The following is a 17273-nucleotide window of genomic DNA, read 5'->3' as shown; positions in this document are numbered from 1 at the left end:
CAACAAAGCTTTCAGCATTGCAACCAACTGCCATTATCTTGATGTATTTTTTGTATGTGGAGTCTGAAAGGTTGAATTTCAAGAAAAAAGAAAAATGTTACGTAGAACATCCTCTCTTAACCCCCACCTCTCATCTAAAAGATGCAATGTTTAAACCCTGAATGCTCATTTCTTCTGCACAGATCATTTAAGTTACAGGATGAAATACATTAACTGGCACCCAGGCACACATTAACCCAGATACAGCAGGAAAAATGAATTTGTAGGATCAGATGCATCTGTGGGTGACTGACAAAAGCAAGGGGAAACAATTAATAAACAAAGAGATTTTGAAGCCTGCTCAAAGCTGAAAGGACAAATCTGGACCACAACAATATTAAGAAACTGGAACAGATGATTTTAGGTCATCACAGTAAGCAGTGAGGCTACTACAAGCTAGAACGTGGAAAAGGTAATTTGTTCTCTCACCCTTGCTAAGAGCTGAGATACTGCAATGGCAGAAGGCTGACACAGAAGCCCAGTCATCTGTGTCCTTAGACAGAAAGACCATTTCTGATCAACATAAAGCTCTCACTGAAAAACTAATCTCTTAAATCAGGTGCTTAGGCCACAGGTAATCACCCACACTTTCCTGCACAGATATGTCAGTAACTGCTCTTGGAGCTTCCTGGGAGTTTCCCCAGCTACTGATGCTTCAGCAATGTATAAAGGTCATGCTGGGTTAATTCCTTATGTATCCTAAGATCTGGAAACTTCGGTTTGCATCACAGAGTTACCACACAATACGGAGGGCTGGATTTTCAGAGTGCAAAGAGGTGGGGCTGCTTCCAAACAAAGAGCCTGGTAACCTTATAAAGGAAAATACGGAATCTTACTCAAGGCATGGCACCTTACAGAGCTGACAGTTTTTCACCTCTTAGTTTACTCGAGCAAAACTCAAATGTAAAGACAGAATACAGTATTTCCAGAAGAATTTATTTTTCCTCTATAAAAAAAAAGATAATGACATTGCACAATATACCATTGGGTCAATGTATTATTTTTTTCTGCTATAAATTACATGATGATTTGCTGGAACAGAGAATATAAGGAACTGGAATTAGCAGACCATCACTGGAAGCTGCATAGGCAAATGGGATGAAGCATGTATGTTTGTGCAGAACTACATTTTGTGCTATCATGAAAGGAGACACTGCAATTTACTTCTGGTCTAACTTTTAAGCTGGCATTTAAGCTGCCATTAAATTTTAAAACATGACTTTTTAATTTGTTATGATTGCTGACAAAAGAGAAAGCAGAGAAAACTTTGCTCTACTTACACACTCATAACCCACTTTTGGCACTTGTGAATATCCCAACTGCATGTAGTAAAATGACAAAAAATACTTCGATATAAGTATATGTACTTCAGGTGATGACAATGTAATGAAATATTTGCTATCACTTTAATACTTATCAGTTTATAATTCAAATCAAAACTGTTAGAAAGGACTGTATAAATAAACGGTGCAACAACAAAAAAAAGTATCTTTGTAACCCAGATCTAACATGGGCTTATAAAAATGTACACAGTACTTTGCTTCTAAATATTAACTGAATATCATTGTACATTGTACAGCTGGAAAAGAGAAAAACAGAAGATGCAATTAAGACACCTCACCATGAACTTTGTTCTTATTTGGGAATTTCTGTTGAACTACTAGATCCTACCAAAATTTAACTCCACTGAAATCAACAGGCATTTCACTATCAACTTCAATAGCACAGATGCTCATGGGATCAAATCCAGATGAAATATAGAATGGCATCGAACTGAAGTACCTGCATACATCAGAGTTTGTACCTAAATTAAGCACTGGACTTGTAATAAGCAAGCATAAAGAACTCCAGCTTAGCTTAATGTGAGTCAGACCAATGATGCTTGAAATCCTGCAACTTTTGCCCTTTTAGGTTGGTGTTCAATTACTCTTCTATATCAAACAGCTGCTGAGATTTAGCAACATTACAGCTGTGGACTGATCCAAATTTCTCAGAACAGGGAAGGTTTTTGGAAAAGAAAAACAAAATACAGAGGGGGTAATTTATGAAATACACTATTGAGAATGTTGAAGGAATGAAGCCATCATGTTGCGTGCAGTGATGACTACCCAGACATTCAAATAAGAAGCTTAACTCAAATTTTCTGGGAAAGGTCAGACCCAGTCCCTGAGCTGATGTGTAGGCCAGTGCTAGCGGTTCAGCATTGCACTCATTCTGAGGCAGTGAAAAGGGGGGATAGATACGCCTTAGAGAATAAGGAAACCAAGCAGCGGAAGATAAGAGTACACAGGGAAAATGACAAGGATGGGGGCAAATGTGTATCTCTAACACAGAACAGATGGTGGGGGTATTCTCCAGTTCTGATTTTAAAATCGCAAGACAAAAAAGAGAATCTGAAATAATTATTCTATTCTGCAGATATTATTCCAGATCTGTTTGCTCTTGTATTTCATACAAATCAAGGAACATTTAAGAAAGCCAGCATCTGCACAGTTTGAGGATCCTAACTCAAACACAAACAGGTCTACAAAATTACTACAAAAATTCATGTCATTTCCCAGAGAAACATAGTAAATTGTCTAGGTTATGCTTTTCGCTGTCTTTTAGATAAAAATAAAAATTCTTACCCTGCCATTTAATTTGCTTTCCCAAATCTACTTCCACTTCACAAACATTGGATCACTCCAACTTTTTTCCTCTTCTGCTCATTCTGGAGTTTAGTGTTGCTTAGAGTCCTCTTTCAATTATTTTACATTTGCTGACTATTTTTAATAGACTGAAAACCTGTACAGAAGAGTTTTTGCTCTCCCTCTCATCTTAAAAGATGAGATTCCACTACTACCTGGCAACCTAATTAATGATCATTCTGGGTTAAGACTCAGACTCCCAGGCGGCAGGTGAAGGAAAGTACGTGCGTGCGCGCACACACACACACACGTACACCCTCTTAGTTAGTAAACAAGAAGTTAAAAAAAACAAAGCCTTTTCCAGATTCCTCCAGCTTCTGTTAATCTTATTATCTAAAACTTAAATTATTTGATTTAGTCCACAATTTTTCAAGTGTTCTAGCTTTGTCTATGCTCTCTCTCTCTCTTCAGGCCCAAAATGTTTAGACTAATGTAGCTGAAGAGCACAGTGAGAGATCACTGATCACTAGATTAAGACTGTACAGGGGAGGAAGAAAGCCTATGATGGACATTGCATCCAATATATACACCCATAAAAGCACACTCAACTCCTGGCAAGACAACCTCACAGTGCAAAATAGCCCAGTTAACAGAGCTGAGGTGAGGTTAAGCCCGGAATTCTAATTTTAATCGAGCTACTGTCTGGTTTTAAATTTTTTTTTACCCTCCTGATTTTTTTTCATTGTAAGCTCACAAATAACTTGTGTACATTTTGGTTCTGAACAAAACACTGAGACATCAATTTATTGTTTCTCTTACTTGGAATTTCCTAGAGGAAAAATGTTGCCAAAAATTAATATCATATTCAAAATTAAGAGTGCATTTTGATCCATATGACTATAAATTAACCTAAAAAATATATACAACCATTTTTTCATTTTCCAAACAAAACAGGAAAACAACTGCAACAAAAAGCATTTCAAATAGTCGCTGAATAATACTGATAGTGTGTTTGTTAATAAAGGGTAAGAACACTTCTTTTAGAAGAAAGAGGAGTTCTGCAGCCTAAGGCTGAAAGCTGAGTGTTTTGAGATGTGGGCTGTAGGAAATTAAAATATTTGGGCTTAATTAATCCTTGATGTATGTTCAACAAAAACAATGCAACTACCCCACTCAAATTTGAACTATTTCACTTCTCACAAAATCAAGTTTATAGAGGAGTAAGCAGGTTTCCTTTCAAATGCCTAAAAGATGTGATCTGAATTCGTTTCAAAGGCGCAGCTTTTCTCAGGAAGTTCATGTTGAGGACTGTTCAGTTCTCGTGTGTGATAGTGTTGCTCAAGGCTGTTGCCAAATGTCACAGTGCCACTTGTGACAGCCACAGAGAGAAGGGGGAGTTTTCACAATAGGAATTGTGCAACCAGATTAGCCAGTCCAAGGAGGATTATAAAGATGTGAATGATCAATGCTGGCCACGTCAGCTGCCCAGCACGATGCAGGGAGATCACGTAGATGAGGGATGGATACACAAATACAAAGGCCAGACCACATGTTGCTCCAGAGTATCTGGGGAAGGAGGGGAGGAAAAGAAAAGAAAAAGAAAAAAGAACACTTCATATTAACTTTTATTTCTTGTTGCTTTTTTCCCCTCCTTCAAACCAACGAACAGTTTGACTGAACAATGACTATCTGCAGTCACTCAACACTGATTTCTGTTCTTTGCTGTCCTCCACCTCCTTCACTGACATTTAACTCTCTCCCCCACCTCCCGGAGTAGCTACACTCTGATATTCCTCTGATGTTTCAGTCACATTTCCAGATGTTTCTGGGGATGGACTGACTCCCTACCTTTACGTTTTTACTTTCTTTTGGGAAATCTGTCAACACACAACACAAAAAGACTGGACAGTGCATCCTTTGTTAAGCATCCTTTACTGTCAGGACTCCTAAGAAACCATTCTCCAGATTTGGGGGAAAAGAAAAAAAAAAAACCCATCAACGTGCCCCTCCTGGTAATGTGATCAACCACAGCTACTGAAACATTCAACTGCTCTTATTACCACTCCCTTGCTTACCAAAACCTTCTCATTATTTTCCCTACTGTGAGTTTCCACCTACTAAGCTATACTGCAGCCACATGTGCATTATTAACTAGCACCACTTGTTATAGTAGCAAGTAGCCAACCACATAACAGAAAAGGCAAATATGTAAGTTAGGTTGTATATAGACAGTTTATCAGTTGAAAACTCACTGTTCAGAATGTTTGCTTATGATGCAGAATGAATAAATTAGCAGAGGTCAGGATCATTTTGCAAAAAGAATTTGCAAAAAGAATTTGCAAAAAGAATTTGCAAAAAGAATATTGCATATTATTTATTTGCAATTAATAACTGAACCCTCTCTATTAATGGAATATGAAAGTTTTCACTGAAATAAGAACAACAACAAAAAGAAGAAATGGAGAAAAAACTCAAAGATCAGCTATTGAGCAAAAGTAAATTAGTTTGCTACACTGGTCGGATCCATGCCTTTCACTGTGGTTTTATAATTGCAGATTTCTATATTTTTAAATACCTCCCTCTCCTGGTTATTGTAGGAAAGATACAAACTAGCAGTAAATTAAAATGATTACATACATAGTGGCGTCAAACGTAGAAAATGAAAATGATTAGATAATTTCCTCTAATAGTCTCAATTATAGAAAACCTAGGTGTTTATAAACATGGTAAATTTAAGACATCTTTTAGAAGGCAATTTTTATGTCAGCTTTCCCTTTGGAGTTCTTTGCTTGCTTGGATTTTTATCATGGACTTTCAAATCAACTTCAAATGGCCTTAAAAGAAAAACTGAAAGAAACTACATGGTAACTGGACAACTTTTATACTGACACAATATTATTTAGCCTGGATAATTATAAGATCCTCAGATGAGGCTTCAGTGAAACTTGGGGAATCATCCCAAACACCTCAGATACAAAACCACAATTACAGATAGTTTTTTGTCAGAGCTTTAAAAGAGCTGATCATTTGTATTTTATATCATTATTTACAACTTAAATATAAAGATACAACTTAAATATAAAGATACAACTTAAATATAAAGATACAACTTAAATATAAAGATACAACTTAAATATAAAGATACAATTACTCAATCTCTTACAGTTTCTTTTCAACATAAAGAGGTAAATATGTAGTAGCACCACAGGTAAATTCAATGTGCAAGCAACACTTACCTTATGATACCTCCTATATTTGGATAAAACCTTGCCATTGCTACTCCAGCTCCTACAATTGCTATGTTCAGGACCAGCACATGGAAAACACTAAGGGAGGTTAGGAAACAGTGTTAAAATCTATGCTCTATTATTACAAAATAAGACCATCATCCTTCATATACATTAACATTTAACTGGTACATGGATGACATTGCCATTTGCATGACTTGTTCTATTAAAGCTAATTAATTTCACAGCAAACATAACATCTACTGAATATTCTGAGTGCCAAACTCTAAATATCTACTGTTTGGACTCAAAGTATTCTTAAGGAGCAAGTATGTGTAATTTGGCAATTCTTCTGAAAACACCATATGTGGTACTCAGCACTCAAGTATTTCATATGGATATTCAAATACCAAAGAAACAATACTGTATAAGAAAAGAAAGAAATAGCTTGTTCCAGAAAATGATCCAAGTTGGCCAAAGTGAACTAATGGAAACCAGAAGAAAAGAAAGGATACATCACTGAGTGGAAAACATGACAGAATAATAATAAAAAAGTTAATATTTGGCCCCTAAAGTATTTTGATAAGAGGACAAACATTTAGGATGTTGGACCTAATTTAATGCATGACCTACATACTATTTATACTAGATCTTCTGTTGATTATGTTTTTATAAATAATTTCCTGCTGCTTTCCTTTTTGCATTAAGGATGAAAAAACTGGAGGGATTTTGTTCTCCACAAGCAGCTTTAAATGCATAAGACTAACTCAGTGTAGTGATTATGCACAGAGCTCAGACTCAGGAGAATATCACTTTTCTTTAGAGAATATAAAATGATTTATCTTAACATAAAGTAAAGTCAGGAAATATAACAGAAAACTGAGATATTTTGGCCATTCAGCTGTTTCTGTGAAAGGAGAAAATAATTCACACTCAGAAAACGTACATATACTTACAGTTTTTGTTTATTCTTCTGGATAACTTGATTTCTTAAAATAAACACAAACTGTAAGCTGACACTATTTTTTTTCTTAACTACAGAAAGTATCTGTGTTATGGAGGATGTCACCAACTAACAAGCTTTCAAGTGGATTACATTTGAAGTGCCAAGAGTGACAACTTCCTTAGCTGAAAGCCGGGGTGTCAATTTGCAAGGTAGGAAGAAAGATGAGAGATACAAAGTTGTCTCAATAAAGTTAAGGGAATGGAGTTACTTCAAACACAAAGGAAAATTTTAAGATATAGACTACTTTTAATGCCTGTTCTTAAAAGTACATTTCCAAAAGACAGATATAACAGCATCCTTAATTTTGCACAGAGCATTTTAATTGTGATTCAAGAAGAGGTAGACCTCAGGGACTGAAGAAAGCATTGCGAATACAGCAACTGAAATTTCAACAAAAACATGATCAGATATCATAAACCTAGTAAAATTCCAAGATTCAGACTGTAAGTGTTAGGGAAAGATGGACCAAGTATTTACTGCTTCTGTCATACTGCAGAGGAAAATCAATTACCTAAACTGTTCACAAAAATGTAAGAGTTTTCAATTAAAATTTACTACTTCTCTCCCCACACATAGAGCTGATTGCAAATCTTACTATCATACAACATGACTGAGGCCAAAAGTTTACAAACACAGAAGATAATGGCGCTACTTTCGTTCTTTTTTGGCTAAGATTGCTTTCTAGCAAGAATTATGAAAAAGGGTACAGGCTTAACAATTCAGAAATGTTTTGCAAATTTGGATCAGTTCAGAATATTTTAGAACAAAAACTGAAAAGTTTGAAGCATTTTGCTCTGACATGTTTTAAAACAGAGAATGTGATTTTTGAATTCAAAGTTGTTGCTCTTTAAAAAATCCATTCTAGCTTCTTAAAAACAGCTGTTCAAGAGCAAACGTACGTGTGTGTGTGCGTGTGCGTGAAACGATGCATTTTTAAACTTCTTGATTTGGGATATAATTAGGGCAGGGGGATCTGTTTTGGCTCAACTGAAAACACACATCTCAAAATGCTGGAGTCTCTGAAACAATCCATTACTTGTACAGTACTGCTCTGCAGTTTTAATTGTTACAGCTAAGGAGCATCCTCAAGAACAATACCAAAATCAAAAAGCCTGAAAAGGAATAAATCCATTTGTTTCAGGGCAAAAGGTTATGCTATATTTCTCCCCAGAATAACCCTGCATCTTTTTCTTATCACTTTGATAGTGGCCCAAGCTGGAACCATGTTATTGACAAGATAAACAATGGTCTAAGAGGATGCCTATGCAATCAATCTGCAGACCTCTTCTTTTACCTATATAGATATTCTTAGTTCATCTCCCCATCAGGAAACAGGGACAAGCCTCATTCTCAATGGAGAGAAAGGCATTAGCATTTAGAAAAAAAAAAACTATACAGAATAAATAAAAGTCCCATATCTAGGACTATTAGTAGCTGTATTATTTCTGATAATAAGTAGGCTTCATAAGATTGAGTTTTATGCAGGTGTGCTCCAGAAGGGACAAGCATTACTTACAGCTACTGACATTTTAACAGGTTCTAAATGGCTCAGTTTAAGTCTGAACGCTAGCTTACAGTACACTTAACAGTCACCACACGCTCTTGAAGGGCAGTCGGGAAAGCAGTATTTTTTCTGGGCATAACCCTACTACCTCCGTCTATTATAACTACAGAGGGAAAAGTATTTAGAAGATGTAAGAGATTAAGAGAGATTCACTTCCTTTTTACCTATCCAACCTGCTGGCACATAGCTCTTTTCTACGCAACACTATAACCTTCCTCCTTACAGGCAATGGTGGCAAAGAGAGTTGAGTGGCCCAGGCAAGGCCTGGATCGCCCACCTGAGCAGCCTGCTTACGGTTGCTGCACTGAGACACAGGTTGCATTGCCTCACAGAGGCTGTAAGTCACAAAAAAGGCCTATCTACAACAACCTGAATGTGGCACACATGGCTCAAAATCTTCTCTACTCTGTCCCCAATCTCAATATTCTAAGTAGGAAAGATGAAGATTCTATCATTATATATTTAAGGGAGTCCTTGCTCTGCTGCAAAAGGCCACAAAAACAATAGTAGAGGGGAGAACTCCCCCCCCCCCCAACAGAACTTAACTTTTCTCAAATTTTGCTGATTTTCCTCTTTGCAAGGTTAACCTTTCAGATTGATGGAGTCCAAAGACGACCTGGCATGCCAAAAGACCATTGGAGGGTTTGCTATATCAAGTACTCTCCTCGGGCAGTAGTAACTACAGTTAAGCCACTAAGTGACAGCGACCATATACATTTAACTAACTTCAGCATCCTCAAAAGACAATCATACCGAAAACCATGAAACCAAACTCTAGGGAGGGGGGATTTAAAGAAAGAAATAAGAAACTGATTTAAAACCCTCTCCAGTCAGAAGCAAGGAAATTAAAAATGCTAGACTCAGCATGGAGTCACAGGCTGAACACACAGAATTTAACAATAAGGGAAACAGGAAAGCGAGGAAAAAACAAATCAGGATGATTTAAGTGACAATTTTGGAAAGGTTACTGAATGAAAAAATATATTTTCTTCCTGGAAATCTCACTCCAGTGACATGAGTCAAAGGCTATAAACCACACCAGGTAAGATGCAAGATGAAGCTAGGTAAAGAACAAATAACCAAACATGCATACAAACAGCAGAAACTTATTTCACTGCATCAGAAGAAATACATCTGCAGGAGAACTGGCAGGTCTGCTGGGCTACCATGGAGTGAAGGGAGGACAATCTTTTAAGAAAGCCAAGTGATTTCCTCCCATCAATTTATTTAACCTTTCAGAACAAGATGTTAAAAAACATTTTAAAAAAATGATCGGTACAAACTATTTTATACACAGCATATCAAGAGAATTCTCTGACACAAATATCACAGTAGCCAAGAGCCAACAAAAATAAATCAGCTTTCTATACATCCAAGAAGACCCACAATCACATAAGAGAGCAGATAAACCACATGCCTCTGGCCCCAAGTCACCCATTAAATGCCATTGCAAACATACTTTAGAAAGAAAGCTATTTCTCAAAATAGGACATTTTGGCCATCTTTTGCAGCACCAGAGAGAGAATAAGAAAATAAACAATCCTTGGATTCTGTCCCAGGATGTCCCTTTCTATGCTGTGATCATCACTGGCATCCATCTTGCAAAATGAGAGAAGCAATTAAGGTACTTACCTTTTATCTCAAGTCTTTTGCAGGAAGCACAGAAAAGCACCAGATTGTGTGGTGATACCTGTCAGAAGACTACCGTGTCCAGCATGTCTATACATGTCTATGCTTTTAAGGCAGGCAGAGAGTTTGACACTGGTACACAACAGGAAAGAGAATCCCCCTTTCTGGGGGAGAGGGGTGGGGTATGTGTGTGTGTGGATTTTGTTCTCATAAGAGAAAGTAGATTCTCTGTCAAGAGGTGGAATTTAGACCAGTTGGGCTTTTTGAAATTGGCATCACAGACTTGCCTCTGGAGGACATACAACGCTACTTATTTCCCCTCTGCTTTAGAAAAACTGTAGCTGTTCAGCTGACCCCCAAGGTGAAATGCTGGAGTTTCAGTTCTATTTGAAGAAAAAATATGCATCTTCTGCCTAAGCTCTGATGCTTGGAAAGAATGAGCTTCCTGGTCACACAGGACTACAGAGAAGTAAGTTACAACACAGCTAAGCACAACAAAGCTTTGTTGCAGCACTGCTGCACTGTTAGTGCATTGTTAGCAGCGCTGTAAAATATCTAAAGTGTGTGGGACAGAAGACTTAGGGACCAGTCTTCAGGCAAGAAAGGCTCTTATAAAGTTGAAGAGATGGTTCCTCATTACCATCCAGTTGTAATCCATGGCCTACCAGCAAAAGCCAGGATATGAAAAAGGATGCTGCTTTTGTCAGAAATACCCTTGGAAAGACCAATCGTCAAGGCTAACTACAAAGCAGCAAACTAATAGCTCTTCATCATATCCAGTGACAAGCAAATAGTAAAGCAAATGCACTTAAAGCAAAGAACCAAATTGATCTGAGCAATAAAGTAGGAAATACACTGCTGGAAATAAAAATTATCTGGCAGGCCTGCAACACGTGTGTGATCAAGCTGTTCAGTCAACAGCCTGCTTTAATATGCATCAATCCAGAGTCCAACTGCTTGGGCTGATACCTAAAACGCCATCCCTCAACTCCATTCATAGCAGCAGCAAGTACCCACATCTGCAAACAATTGTTCATAGAAAGAAGTTTGGCTTTCAATATGAGGGAGCTTCCAGTTCATGTGAAACCTGCAGCCGTGTCCATATGGAGCAACCCAGAGCTTAAAAATGAAGATATGAAAATTTACCATTGGGACTGGGTCCAAAAGAATTTTTTTTAAGAGGAAAAAATAGACAGTTATAGAAAGAAGGTAAATTTATAGCGTTCTTTCAGCTGCAAAGGAAATTTAATATAAGAAGGATGCAACTGTTGAAATACATGTGATTTAGCAAGTTGAGTCATGGTGGGGTTAAACAAGTTGCCAAGTAAAAGAGATCCTCAAACGCACAATCAGTACAAAATCAACACATTGTCAAATGTGCTATATACACAGATGGGTGGATGCACCAGCAGTGACAACCCTGTACCCTACTTCCACAGGGAGAGAGTAAAAACAAAAGGCAGAAAATCATGTAAACATCCAGAACCAGCCATAAGAAAGGACAAGATTTTAACGTGTTTTCATTTTTTTAAAATCCTTATAGAACCTCACGTTCTGCTCTGCTCTTTCTTCTCCTGCCTCCTCCTCTTTGTTCCTTAATTATAGACAAATTTTCACCTCCCTCCATACACACACCCAAAGCACACACCTAAGAGCCAAAGCTTAAGTCTTGCAGGTCAGTCTTCTTATTGCTTGAGAACCCTTAGCCCTTGACATTGATGATTTTCATAAAAGAAGCCAAATATCTACAATTACTGGTGGAGAACTCTTTCTTATATGTAAAAGCCATGGAACTTCTTATTGTCAAGTAGGTTCTTCAGGAGGGATCAACAAGCTCCTCAGTCAGACATCAGTTTGAGTCAGTAAGAGCTACTCCTTTATATCTGCAAAAAGTTCCCCCACAAACACCAAGAACTATGGGAGATCTGCTTAGCTGCTGGCTGTCAGTCTGATAGAATAGCAGAGAAATCACATGAGTATGAAAACATCTAACAAGTTCTTCTGTAAGCATGAGCATGGGAATCCTGCACTGGGACCACCAGCACTGTAGAATGGCCTGTAGTAGAATTTAGCTGGTGACAGGTGACGAACAGAACAGTACATTCACAGCCTCTCTCTGACAGACCCTGGGGCCACAGTCCTGCTTTTCTCAAAGGGGATTTTCTAGACTAGCTAGCAGTAGGAAAATGTAGGAAAATACAGAATATTGAAATTCTTACTACAAAGGCGATATAAATACAGTGCTGCTAAAGGACCTTCATCAGCTTCGGCTGCTGGTGAAAAATAGGAAATCATCAAAAGAGATATTTCACAATCAGGTAGCACGTCTTTACTAGCAAAGTTCTTAAATCAGCCAGGCACTTCCTCCCAGAAACAAGTCCTGTGCTTGCTACCAGTGTTCAGTTAGTCCCTATTGCATTGAAAAACTAAGGGCTGACATTTTCTGGCCGTAAATATACACAAGTTGGAGCTCGGGGATCAGTTGAGTGGGTTTTGTGCTACATGTTTGAAAGGTCTGAGATAAAAGATAGAGACACACACACACAGATAGCCATAGGCTGGGAGCAATTTAACCTCCCTTTAAGACAACAAAAAAGTGAGTGAAGTAACCCCACAAGGACATCCTGGAGACAAGAACCAAGTATTTGTATCATCACAATGGTGAAAGCATGAAAGCTTAGAACAATAAACTTGAGATAACCTGAGCAGAGACTGGTGGGAAGCATAGACTCTAGGAGAGGGCATGAGGGAAATGAAAACCATTCTGGTCAGCGAGTAACTGGAGGGAGGAGATTGGGAAGAGGCACATCTACAGAATATAAAAAACATGACTATTTTTCAGTGGCTGTGAAATCCATGTTTAGCATTTAAATCAATGGCCTTGTTTCCAAAGGTAACTTGCAGCAGTTCCTAACTACCTCCTCAACGTTGAATTGCTTACAATTTAGCATCAAAAAAAAGCAGGCACTTATTTTGCTGCCTAATTTTAGGCATCCAATTTCTAGACCTTTGCATACATATTTCAGGATCCAGAAGAAACCTGAGATTTTTAACAACCTCCTCCCAGACCTGTATGCTTCTGCTGATGCCACAGAGGAAATACACATTTCTTCTTAGGGTATTGTTTTCCTTCCCTCCATCAACAGTAATTCACAATATAAAATAAGAAACTCACTTAGAGATAAATGCCAACTTCTCAGCTGTGACGAAGTCAGACAATACTCCAAATATATAACATCCTAGGTTTTATTTAAAAAAAAAAACAAACTAAAATTGTGATTCGGATCAGCTCTTCCCTGGAGTTCACACAGCGTTCAAACGCAAGGGTGGAGCCCACCTCTAAAATTAGCATGTGAAAAATTATTTTTATACACAGAGCACCAATCTAGATAACACAGCTAACAACTCACGTAGCTATTAGCTCTGTTTAAAAACAGAAGGATGATTACAAGTAATGCACAACCAAAAAGCATACTGAACCCCAAAACCTTAATCTGCAGAGTGCACATGTGCATGCCCTTCACAATTTAAAGACTACTTGATCAAATGTTTCTGAACTGAACAAAGAGACTTTTTTCTGTACAGCTTTTCTTCTGCCATATAAATGCATGACACAAAGGAACCATGTTGACAAAATTCATATGGTTATTGAAAAAACATTCAGTTAAAACAAAAGAACCCCCCATTCTGCTCTGCGAAGCTGCAGCAATCCTGATCTGCAGGCAAGAGTTCATTTTACACACCTATTCATTCCTTGACTCTACAAACATTGTGAAATTAGCTTTTGAAATGTACCTAATGCTGCAAAGGAAACCCCTGAGAGCTCAGCCAGATTTCTGTAAACAAACAGGAGGCCAATTAAGTAAGCGTGCCAAAGTCTTGTCCAAGGGTAGACTTCTTACCTTGGGTAAACATTTCCAAAAACTTGTCCTAATAGCTGAACTCGTGCCAGATAGCCCAACAGTGGGTATACAGTCATCATCTGGAATAGCAGGAATATTCTTGCAACAAATGACATGATGTCGTTACTGGGAAAATTATCTAGAAAATTCTAAACACAGGAATAACGTTACATTTATCAATGGTGACTTGATAGCATGTATTGGCTGATTTTTAATAGCTCGGTGCAAGACAGAAGAATAAAACCAAACGATTAAAATTCCCAAATCAACTCCATAAAATATAATGTTCTCTCTCTCTCCTTTGCAATTGCTATACCACCAAAAAGCACCTAATTCTTGAATATTAAAGGATAGCTATCATTTTTATGCTGGCATTAAAGATGGAATTACTGTCTTCTTTGGAACATACTTCAATAATCAAGGCTGTGCAATGGCCACCTGATTTCTCAGGCAAATAAACTCATATGCTCCTATTATCCAACATATCATCTCTAGATATTAAAAAAGTTATTTAATTAGTAAAATTGGGTCATATATAAATGAGGAACGGACCATACTCGATAAGCGGAAATCCCTGAAAAACAGTATACATAAAACTTAGATATCATGGAAATATATACACAGCTCCATAACTATTTAGCATAATTACAGACAATAAAGTTAAAGGTTTGTCATCTATTATTTAACTGTGGATTTCACCCAATGAGATTATTTCAAGCTGCTCGTAAAATCATTTCATGGTTAAACAACAGTATTGGTTCTTACTGACCTACAGTCAGAGGAAGCCTTTAAATGCTGCTTTTTAAGTAAATATTATGCAAGACGTGTGGGACACCTTGCATAAAATGAGTCACATTTTGATAACTTTTGTCCTTGAAGTTTAGGACATGGGAATCAGCATTGCCTGTAGGCTGATAAGAGTTTAATAGCCTTAACAGTAGCGTTACCTGTGTGGTGCTAGTATTTAAAGACCCTCTTTGGCAAGGCCCACTGTAACGTTAGACTCCACATCTATTCACAGTGAGGACTCCTGTCTAAAAGAGCTATCATTCACTCTGTGTTTCTATTTTTGAGCACCTGCAACTAGTCCCAGTGATGACTGGGACTGGTCACTGCACACAGCATTCAATATACCCATAATACTTAATACTCTTCAGGATTAAAGTAACTAAAGAAATTAAAGCTTGAATTGTTCATTTCAGTCCTTTCTTGATTCACTTTCACATTTGTTTTTAGAGAGCTCCTGGCAAGCAGACGTTAATGCTAAGGAGATAACACCAGCATTACTTACATACTTGTGGTAGTGCCCATAAGGCACTAGGCAACCGAGCAGAATCAAAAACAGACATGTCTGCCAGAGGGAGTCATGAAGCAAGCAGGAGCAATTTTTTTTTTCATGCATATTTATTAAAAGGTCAAGGATGAAAATATATGGCATTAAAACAGCTTACCTGTTCTATACATTCTTTGGATAATGGTGGGGAAGGAAAAGATGCAAAAATTATCACGCCAACATACAGATATGTTAATCCCACCAGGAAATAAGCAACAGAGAGGTCTCTCACCTGAGGAGAAATAAAATCTTACTTTGGCCAGCACTGACATACCAAAAGTGACAAAATAAAAATGTCATGAGAAGACTTCTATTGCGTTAAACAGAAGATTTACTTGAGTAGGAATTTCAAATTTGGTCGTGGATCAGGTCAGAAAGCTGCAAGAAGATACTCCAAAGTGGAGCCAAACAAATATTATGTATCTATCTACATACAGAAAAGACAGCAAGAAAGAGTTGTGTCAATAGATGTAGCATGTTATTGCCGGACTCACAGACATACACAAGCTATTAAAACAAAAAATACTCTCTACTTTCTTACATTCACTTATTATTACTCAGAGGATTGGGACACAGAGACAACTGTCGAAGACAGAAAGCCCATCGACGCCATATGATAAATCTCTCGTCAGGACTAAAATTTTGCAATTGAAGACATCAACATACCCAAATACAGATACAACAAAGGACATTTTTAACCAGATGCTTTGAAACCCAAGGGGATGATCTACACATACACATGGTCTCCAAAACAGAAACTAATATGACAGGCACCTGTAGGAATGCTGGGATAATGGAAAACATAGCTAATACAAAATTACATAAAAATACAAATAAAAAAACAAAATAAAACAGAGAGGGATGGGTACACAAATATGTCCTTTAGCTTCCTTACTGTATCTTATAATGACTCTTCTATCTGAATTTGCCTATCTGCTCTATTACCGAATTTATATAAACATCCCAGATAAGTGCACTAAATGACAGTCAAAGATTTTCAGGCATGAATGCTGAAGCTAGGGTCCTAAATCCATATTTAACTGTATTATAGATACCTAAGTATGGGTTTAAAAGCTTAACTTCCATGTTCACTTCTGAAAATTTTTAGTATATTTATATTGTATCTATCATGCTAACTTCACAAAATTATTAGTTTGTGAGCAACATTTAGTATTATGAAATAAGCACCAAATCTAGTCAAGCACTTTTTGCAATTGCAGAATGTACATACACATTAATAACCTAACAGAAAGAAAAAAAAAAAAAAAAAAAAGAAACTGATGCAGTAAAATAACCCATTAAGTACATTGCTTTTTTTTTTTTTTTTTTTCCAAATAGTTAATAACTAGAAACAAATGGTCTCTCTAACTAGATTCTGTTTAAGCTTATACTACACTACAGGACATTTATTACCTTTTACCAAACCATTTGCTCAGCTGCTGCTAATAATCAGCTTCTTAAAGGATTACTGCTAATACCTTTGATACATGGCCCTGTTTTCCTATGACTGAGGAGCAAGCCTTACTAGCTCAGGCACAAGCACCAAAGTAATGGGACTATATGGCTTCCAGGCCAGGATTTTATGGAATCCCGCCAGCTCAAGAGGGTGGGCAAAGCTTGCTTACTTCTGTGCAAGAAAGCCATTCCCCAAGTGTTTATTCACACTATCTCCTTGATAAAAGCAGCGCATCTTGTACCTCTCTGGGGTCTTCTGAGGGCAGGTGGTCCCCAAGGAAAGTATAAACATGCTAGATTACATGTTAGAAGGAAAGTTCAGGAGGAGGAGGAAGCCAGTTTTTAAGTAAGTTTTTAGTTAAGTAAGTTTTTAAGTAAGGGAACTAGGATCTCCTGTTCATTTTGCCAGCGTATTTGTGGTAGATTGATGCCCTTTTCCCATCAGTCCTCAACAAACCAATGATTTTGCTAATCAGACAACTGTCTGCTGT

The 17273-nt window shown here is 37.5% G+C and overlaps 1 protein-coding gene across 4 annotated transcripts in view; it reads right to left on the bottom strand.

Moving 5' to 3' along the window:
• Positions 1-954: 954 nt before the first annotated feature.
• Positions 955-17273, bottom strand: part of LOC135325112 (neutral amino acid transporter 9-like) — a 53697-nt gene continuing 37378 nt past the window's right edge. For 2 of the 4 annotated variants that reach the window (XM_064502665.1, XM_064502662.1), the window contains 4 exons: positions 15446-15559; positions 13995-14143; positions 5903-5992; positions 955-4232 (listed from right to left, as the gene is read on the bottom strand). In XM_064502665.1, the coding sequence (XP_064358735.1) occupies positions 4067-4232; positions 5903-5992; positions 13995-14143; positions 15446-15559 (519 nt within the window). In that variant the 3' untranslated portion in view covers positions 955-4066. The remainder of the gene's footprint in view (positions 4233-5902; positions 5993-13994; positions 14144-15445; positions 15560-17273) is intronic. The other 2 variants (XM_064502663.1, XM_064502664.1) reach the window with 2 other exon arrangements.

The sequence above is a fragment of the Dromaius novaehollandiae genome, chromosome Z (genome assembly GCF_036370855.1).
Source record: "Dromaius novaehollandiae isolate bDroNov1 chromosome Z, bDroNov1.hap1, whole genome shotgun sequence".
NCBI lineage: Eukaryota > Metazoa > Chordata > Aves > Casuariiformes > Dromaiidae > Dromaius > Dromaius novaehollandiae.
The sequence above is the reverse complement of the archived record's forward strand: the minus strand, read 5'-3'. Positions and strand labels throughout refer to the sequence as shown.